Genomic DNA, 9,392 nt, shown 5'->3' with positions numbered 1-9,392 from the left:
TCTAGTTCTGTTCTAGTTCTGTTCTAGTTCTGTTCTAGTTCTGTTCTAGTTCTGTTCTAGTTCTGTTCTACTTCTGTTCTAATTCTGTTCTAGTTCTGTTCTAGTTCTGTTCTATTTCTGTTCCAGTTCTGTTCTATTTCTGTTCCAGTTCTGTTCTAGTTCCGTTCTAATTCTGTTCCAGTTCTGTTCTAGTTCTGTTCTAGTTCCGTTCTAATTCTGTTCTAGTTCTTTTCTAGTTCTGTTCTAGTTCTGTTCTAGTTCTGTTCTAGTTCTGTTCTAGTTCTGTTCTAGTTCTGTTCTAGTTCTGTTCTAGTTCTGTTCTAGTTCTTTTCTAGTTCTTTTCTATTTCTGTTCTAGTTCTGTTCTAGTTTTCTTCTAGTTCTGTTTTCTCTACACTTTTGTATGAGTATAACAGTTTTCTATTGAAATTTTGCAGTAATATAAAAGTTTTTCTTAGATAATTGTATTCGTATAACACGTTTCATTCGATTATTTCTTTTGTATAACAGTTTTATATAGATTTCTCTTTCAGTATAAGAGGTTCTTGAATTTTTATGAAAAATATCCATTTAACTAGTTTCTATTTTTCTTTTCCAGGCACTTATTCATGTATCCACTGCCTATTGCAATTGCGATAGAACCGAAGTATCTGAGGTTATTTATGCACCACCCTATAATCCCGATGATATTATTTCTTTAGTTAATTGGCTTCCGGAAGATACACTCGATACGGTAAAAAACTAGACTGCTCGCAGTATATTTTTTTATAAGAAATTAATAAATCTTTTTTTCTTCCAATTTACAGCTAACTCCCTCACTGATTGGTAAACGCCCAAATACTTATACATTTACAAAAGCCTTAGCTGAACATATGCTACTCAAGGAGGCTGGTAATCTTCCAGTTGCCATTGTGAGGCCATCTATAGGTAAGTTTTTGTTAACTTTTAGTTTAATTGTAATAAAATTGTTTAATTATTTTTATGTGTTTTTGTTGTTGTTATTGTTGTTTTTGTTTACTATTTATAGTGACTGCCAGCTTAAATGAACCTTTTGCCGGTTGGATTGATAATTTTAATGGTCCCACTGGTCTCTTATCTGCCATGGCCAAAGGTCTATTTCGCACAATTGTGTGTGAGAAAAATTGCATTGCCGATGTGGTACCTGTTGATATTGTGATTAATCTAATGATAACGGCTGCATGGCGCACAGCATCCCATAAAACTAATGATAATTTATTAATTTATAATTGTTGTACCGGTCAACGACATCCCATAACGTGGGGTAAATTTGTTAACTATGCCATTGATCACGTTCGTAAACATCCATTAGGTGAGTGTGTGTGTGATGGTTATAGAGAAAAAGAAAAACATATAAATAATATTATTGTTTTTGTTTTTGTTTTTAATCCTTTTCCAGAGGGTTGTGTTTGGTATCCTGGTGGCGTTTTACGTCGTAATGTTACCATTAATGCTGTACAGGGCTTTATTTTACATTATATACCAGCGTATATATTGGATATTATTGCACGATTTGCTGGCAAAAAACCATTGTAAGTAGAAAAGTCCATTTTTTAAGATCTTATACTTTACAAGTATAACAGTTTTCTAATCATTTTGATATTAATATAACAGTTTTAATTATTGTAGCCATGTAATAGATTTATCTTAATATTAACATTAGTATAAGAAAACTGTTATACTGATATAAGTATATATAGAAAACTGTTATACTGCCACAAAATACTATAGAAAACTGTTATATTGATAATAATATTCAGAAAAAAAAACTGTTACACTGAAGAAAATACTTGAAGAAAACTGTGATACAAAAAAAGTGTTATACTATCTTTATATCTTTAAAAAAAACTCTTATACTAATAAAAAATATCTATAAAAACTGTTACACTACCACTAGAACTTATGTTAAACTATTATACTGTTAGAAATATTTAAAGGAAACTGTTATACTGTTGGAAATAGCTAAAGAAAACTCTTATACTGACAAGAAAAATTATGCAAATATCTATAGGAAACTCTTACACTGATACAGACTTTAATTGGAAACTGTTATGCTAAAGAAAATATCTATTGCAAACTGTTATACCGAGAAAAATATCTATAGAAAACTCTTATACCGATGAAAGTATCTATAGAATACTGATGATAGTATCTATAGAAAACTGTTATACTGATGAAAATATCTATAGTGAACTGTTATACTGATAATAATATCTATATAAAACTGCTATACAGATGAAAATATCTATAGAAAACTGTTATACTGATAAAAATGTCTATAGAAAACTGTTATACTGATAAAAATACCTCTTGAGAACTTTTATACTGATAAAAATATCTATAGAAAACTGTTATACTGATGAAAGTGTCTATAGAAAACTGTTATACTGATAAAAATATCTATCGAAAACTGTTATACTGATGAAAGTGTCAATAGAAAACTGTTATACAGATAAAAATATCTGTAGAAAACTGTTATACTGATAAAAATGTCTATAGAAAACTGTTATACTGATAAAAGTGTCTATAGAAAACTGTTATATTGATAAAAATATCTGTAGAAAACTGTTATACAGATGAAAGTGTCTATAAAAAACTGTTATACTGATAAAAATATCTATAGAAAACTGTTTTACTGATGAAAGTGTCTATAGAAAACTGTTATACTGATAAAAATATCTATAGAAAACTGTTATACTGATTAAAATATCTATAGAAAACTGTTATACTGATGAAAATATCTATAGAAAACTGTTATATTGATAAAAATATTTGTAAAAACTGCTATACTGATGAAAATATCTATAGAAAACTGTTATACTGATGAAAGTGTCAATGGAAAACAGTTATACTGATAAAAATATCTATAGAAAACTGTTATACTGATGAAAATATCTATAGAAAACTGTTATACTTATTAAAATATCTATAGAAAACTGTTATACTGATAAATATGTCTATAGAAAACTGTTATACTGATAAAAATATCTATTGAGAACTGTTATACTGATAAAAATGTCTAGAAAACTGTTATACTGACAAAAATATCTACATAAAACTGTTATACTGATTAAAATATCTATAGAAAACTGTTATACTGAAGAAAATATCTATAGAAAACTGTTATACTGATAAACATGTCTATAGAAAACTGTTATACTAATAAAAATATCTATTGAGAACTGTTATACTGATAAAAATATCTGTAAAAAACTGTTATACTGATGAAAATATCTATAGAAAGCCGTTATACTGATAAAAATATCTATAGAAAACTGTTATACTGATAAAAATATCCATAGAAAACTTTTATACTGATAAAAATATCTGTAAAAAACTGCTACACTGATGAAAATATCTATAGAAAACTGTTATACTGATGAAAGTGTCTATGGAAAACTGTTATACTGATAAAAATATCTATGGAAAACTGTTATACTGATGAAAATATTTATAGAAAACTGTTATACTTATACAAATATCTGTAGAATTCTGTTGTACTGGTGAAAGTGTCAATAGAAAACTGTTATACAGATAAAAGAAAACTGTTATACTGATAAAAATATCTATAGATAACTGTTATACTGATGAAAATATCTATAGAAAACTGTTATACTGATAAAAATATCTATTGAGAACTGTTATACTGATAAAAATTTCTATAGAAAACTGTTATACTGATAAAAATATCTATAGAAAACTGTTATATTGATAAAAATATCTGTAAAAACTGCTATACTGATGAAAATATCTATAGAAAACTGTTATACTGATAAAAATATCTATAAAAAACTGTTATACTGACGAAAATGTCTATAGAAAACTGTTATACTGATGAAAGTGTCTATGGAAAACTGTTTTACTGATGAAAATATAGAAAACTGTTATACTTATACAAATATCTAAAGAATTCTGTTGTACTGGTAAAAGTGTCAATAGAAAACTGTTATACAGATAAAAATATCTATAGAAAACTGTTATACTGATAAAAATATCTATAGATAACTGTTATACTGATGAAAATATCTATAGAAAACTGTTATACTGATAAAAATACCTATTGAGAACTATTATACTGATAAACATGTCTTTAGAAAACTGTTATACTTATACAAATATCTATAGAATTCTGTTGTACTGGTGAAAGTGTCAATAGAAAACTGTTATACAGATAAAAATATCTGTAGAAAACTGTTATACTGATGAAAATATGTATAGAAATCTGTTTTACTGATGAAAGTGTCTATGGAAAACTGTTATACTGATAAAAATATCTATAGAAAACTGTTATACTGATGAAAATATCTATAGAAAACTGTTATACTAATGAAAGTGTCTATGGAAAACTGTTATACTGATAAAAATATCTATAGAAAACTGTTATACTGATAAAAATATCTATTGAGAACTGTTATACTGATAAAAATGTCTATAGAAAACTGTTATACTGATAAAAATATCTGTAGAAAACTGTTATACTGATGAAAATGTCTATAGAAAACTGTTATACTGATGAAAGTGTCTATAGAAAACTGTTATGCTGATAAAAATATCTATAGAAAACTGTTATACTGATAAAAATATCTATAGATAACTGTTATACTGATAAAAATATCTATTGAGAACTGTTATACTGATAAACATGTCTTTAGAAAACTGTTATACTGATAAAAATATCTATAGAAAACTGTTATACTGATGAAAATATCTATAGAAAACTAAAAAAAGTCTATACCTTTGAAAATATTTATAGAAAACTGTTATACTAATGAAAACATGTACAGAAAACTGTTATACTGTTATAATATCAATAGCAATATGTTATACTAGTGCAATGATTTACAAAAATAATTTAATACTGATAAAAAAAATATGTACAGAAAACTGTTATACCAATGAAAATATACAGTTATACTGTTATAGTATTAATAGAAAACTGTTATACTAGTGAAATGATTTACTAAAAACTTGTATACTATTAATGATATCTAGAGAAATTTGTTATATTAATATAAATATCTAGAGAAAACTGTTATACTAGTGAAATAATTTACAAAAAACTGTTATACGGATAAAAAATATCTAGAGAAAACTGCTAAACTTCTAAAAAAAAGTTACTTTGACAAAGAAAAACTATTAATTAATAGAAAACTTTTTAAAAAAAAAAATTTAAAAATTTTTTATTGATAAAATATTTATTATTAAACACTATCGTTTTTCCCTTATTTACTTTACAGTGTGGTTAAAGTCCAAAATAAAATCGCCAAAGCAGTTGATTGTCTACAATACTTTGCCACTCATCAATGGCAATTTAAGGATGATAATGTTTATGCTTTATTACAAACCCTCAGTCCAAAGGATCGTGAGACATTTGTATTCGATGTGACTACAATTAATTGGGAAAAATATATGGAAAGATATGTTTTAGGTTTTAGACAATTTCTATTTAAACAAAAACCACAATCATTACCTGGCAGTCGAAAAAGATTATTAAGGTGAGAGTGTGTGTGTGTGTGCAAAAAAAATTTATTAAATAATTATTTTTGTTTTTTTTTTTTCTTTTTCTTACAGATTGTATTATATTAATCAATTAACAAAATTATTAATGGTCGTATTTACTTGGCGTTTTCTGATGTCACGTTCAAAACGTTTAAATGCCTTGTGGTCAACATTTTTACAAAATCTTTTTAAAATAATGCGTCTTATGCCATTTTTGTAATATATTTATTATTTAAATTATTATTATTATTATTATTATTATAAATATAATTTCGTAAATGAAAAATTTAATACAAAAATAGAAAAAAAAACAACAACAACATAATTAAGCATATTATATATATAAATATATAAATATTAATATATAATTATTATATATAAAAAGAAAATTGAAAAAAAAAAATTAATTAATTAAGAAACTCTTGTCTTTTTTTATTATTATTATTAGATTATTAATTATAATTAATTTTTAATTTGTTTTATATAATTTATAAATTTTATGCAAAGGCGAACAAATTCATAAAGACGAAACAACAACAACAAAAAAACTAACTTAATTAATTGTTTATAAAAATGAGTAAATAGTTATTAATTATTATATATATATTTTTTTTAATTTTATGTTTTTTTTATAAATTTAAATATTTTTATTATTTTTGTTTTTTATTTTATTTAAATGAAAATAAATTTTTTTGTTTTAGTAAGGGGCTTAAAACACATTAATAGTTTTGGTTTTGTAAAATTTTTAGTTTAGGTTTCTTTTTTTTAAACAGAAAGGTCAAAGGTTAATTTTTTGTTTTTCTTTCAAAAAAAAAAAAAACAACAAAAACAAAATTAAAAAAAAAACTCTTTAAAACAAAAACAACACAAGCAATTCTTCTTAAACTATTTTAAAAAAAATCTATAAAAACAACAACAACATTTAGCATTAGTTCTAAAAATTTATATAAAAAACAACAACAAAATAAAAAACACAACAATCTATTAAATAAACAAATTAATTTAAAAAACAAAAACAAAACTTAGAGCAGTTTTTATTAAAAAAAAAAAATAAAAATTATAAAAAAATAATGCTTATTGTTGCTTAAATATAAAATATAATTATATAGTAAAATTAACAAAACAAACTTGCAAATTAAGTAAAATTTCAAAAAACTAAAAAACAAAACATTGGTATTATTAATAAAAAAAAAGCAAATAACAAAATTTAGTTTAAACAATTTTTACAAAAATAACAAAAAAAAAGCTAAAACAAAAAAAAAAAAAAATTCTAAAATAAATAAATTTGCAACTAAAATTAAATATATATATAAAAAAAAACAAAAAGCAAACAAACATCCATTAGTTTTATTAAATTAAAAAAAATCAACCTTAAAAAAAATAAATATTATTTAATAAAAAAATAAATTTATAACAAAAAAAAAATATATAAAAAAATAAAAAAAAATATTCTTTAAATAAAAACACAAGAAGAAACAACAAAACATTAAAAATCTTTTTTTCTCCCCAAAAACACTCAAACTGTTTGATTTTTTCTAAAAAAAATAAAATAAAAAAATATTAATAAAAAGGGACACCCTAATTTGAAAATTTTAACATTAAAACTTTTTACAATTAAAACCTAAACATAAACAATTAACATTTTTTGTTTAGTTTTAATCATTAATACTAAATTCCCTAATCAAGGGATTCCCCTAAAAAAAAAAAAAAAAACATTTTAAAACAATTTGCTAATAAATTAATCAAAATTTGTTTCAAAGTTCTTGCATTATAACAGGATTTTTTTTCTATTTTAACAATTTTTAATTTTTTTTACTTCTTCAAGGGACACCCTAACTTTATAATTTATGTTTAAAAAAATGTTTTAATTAAAACAAAAAACTAAAAATTTTAAATTTCAAAAAAATTTAAAATTTCTCTATTTAAGGGACACCCTTAACAAATTTTTAAAAGGGACACCCTAATCTTATAATTTATCTTTAAAATAGTTTTAATTAAAACCAAAAATACTATAACATTCAAATTTAAATAAAATATTTTAAATTTCTCTATTCATGGGATACCCTAAACAACTGCTTAAAAGGGACCCCCTAATGTAGAAATTTTATCAATAAATTTTTTTTTTAATTATTTTTTATTATTTTCCTCAATTTTTTTTTTTTAAATAATACTAAATTCCCAAATCAAGGGATACCCTAAAACCATTTAAACACATACTGGTAATAAATTTGTCAACATTTGTTTCAAACTTCTTCCATTATAACAGGATTTTTTTCTATTTTAACGAATTTTAATAATTTTGCTTCTTTAAGGGACACCCTTACTTTATAGTTTATGTTTCAAAATGTTTCAATTTTAACAAAAAACTAAAAATTTTAAAATCCAAAAAAAAATTATATATCTCTATTTAAGAGACACCCTAAACAAATTCTTAAAAGGGACACCCTAAAATAGATATCTTATTATTAAACCTTTTTAAATTCAAACATAAACGTTCAACTATTTTATTAGATTTTTAAGTTATTTTCATAGTCAAGGAATACCCTTAAATTAGCTAAACACATATTGCTAGTAAATTAGTCAAGGAACACCCTAATCTTCTAGTTTATGTTTATAATTGTTTTAATTAAAACAAAAAAAACTATAAAATTTTAATAAATTTTTGAAATTTTTCTATTCCAGGGACACCCTAAACAACTTCTTAAAAGGGACACCCTAAAATAGAAGCCTTATCATTAAACATTTTTTAAAACAAAAAAAAACTAAAAATTTCAAATTCCAAAAAAATAATTTAAATATCTCTATTCAAGGAACACCCTAAACAAATTTATAAAACGGACACCCTAATATAAAAATATTAACATCAAATCATTTTAAATTAAAACATAAACGTACAACAATTTTATTCGATTTTAAAGTCATTTTCATAGTAAAGGGTTAGGGTATCCCATCTAAACTCGAATTGCTAATAAATTAGTTAAGGAACACCCTAACCTTATAGTTTTTGTTTAAAATTGTTTTAATTAAAACAAAAAACTAAAAAGTTCAATTTCCAAAAAAAATTTTAAATTGTTCTATTCAAGGGACACCCTAAAGAAATTCATAAAACGGACACCCTAATACAGAAATTTTAATATTAAACATTTTTCAATTCAAACATAAAGGTTCAACAATTTTATAAGATTTTAAAGTAATTTTCCTAGTCAAGGGATACCCTTAAATTAGCTAAACACATATTGCTAATAACTTAGTCAAGGAACACCCTAATATTATAATTTATGTTTACAATTTTTTTTTAAATAAAACAAATATCTATAAAATATTTTAAATTTCTCTATTCAAGGGACACCCTAAAATATTACTAAACCCAAAAAATATTAAAATATTACTAGATCCAAACATGTCCTGTCACATTACAGATCATTGTTTACATTAAAACTTTTGTTCAGTTTATAAATCAGACTAAAGACTAGTCTATAGATTACATTATAGATCGTGGTTCAGTATATTGATCAGATTATAGATCAGTCTATTAATCCGAATAAACAATAGTCCATAGCCATGTTTCTAGACCTTAGATTATGTACCTTGGATTATTCTATAGATTGAACTATAATTCAGACTATAAATCAGTCAGATATAAAAACACTATAGATCACTTTCTAGGTAGATCTATAATTTGAAACTATATATCAATATGTGGATCAAACTATAAGTAATAAGTTAATAGATCAAACCATAGACCCTAGATTATATTAGATCAATTTATAAATCAGACTAAACTAACTAGTATATAGATCACATTATAGATTGTGCTTAAGGCTATAGAACAGTCTATAGATAAGACTATAAAAGAGACTATGGATCAGTCTGTAG

The 9,392-nt window shown here is 23.4% G+C and overlaps 1 protein-coding gene across 1 annotated transcript in view; it reads left to right on the top strand.

The window, feature by feature from the left end:
• Window positions 1–5,810, top strand: part of LOC111680622 (putative fatty acyl-CoA reductase CG5065) — a 14,460-nt gene extending 8,650 nt beyond the window's left edge. Inside the window, exons 5-10 of the mRNA XM_023442294.2 lie at window positions 598–732; window positions 806–926; window positions 1,027–1,329; window positions 1,417–1,549; window positions 5,255–5,512; window positions 5,589–5,810. Coding sequence (XP_023298062.2) covers window positions 598–732; window positions 806–926; window positions 1,027–1,329; window positions 1,417–1,549; window positions 5,255–5,512; window positions 5,589–5,736 — 1,098 coding nt within the window. The 3' untranslated portion in view covers window positions 5,737–5,810. The remainder of the gene's footprint in view (window positions 1–597; window positions 733–805; window positions 927–1,026; window positions 1,330–1,416; window positions 1,550–5,254; window positions 5,513–5,588) is intronic.
• The last annotated feature ends 3,582 nt before the right edge of the window (window positions 5,811–9,392 follow it).

Source organism: Lucilia cuprina, chromosome 6, assembly GCF_022045245.1.
Source record: "Lucilia cuprina isolate Lc7/37 chromosome 6, ASM2204524v1, whole genome shotgun sequence".
In the NCBI taxonomy this organism is placed as follows: Eukaryota; Metazoa; Arthropoda; class Insecta; order Diptera; family Calliphoridae; genus Lucilia; species Lucilia cuprina.
The sequence above is the reverse complement of the archived record's forward strand: the minus strand, read 5'-3'. Positions and strand labels throughout refer to the sequence as shown.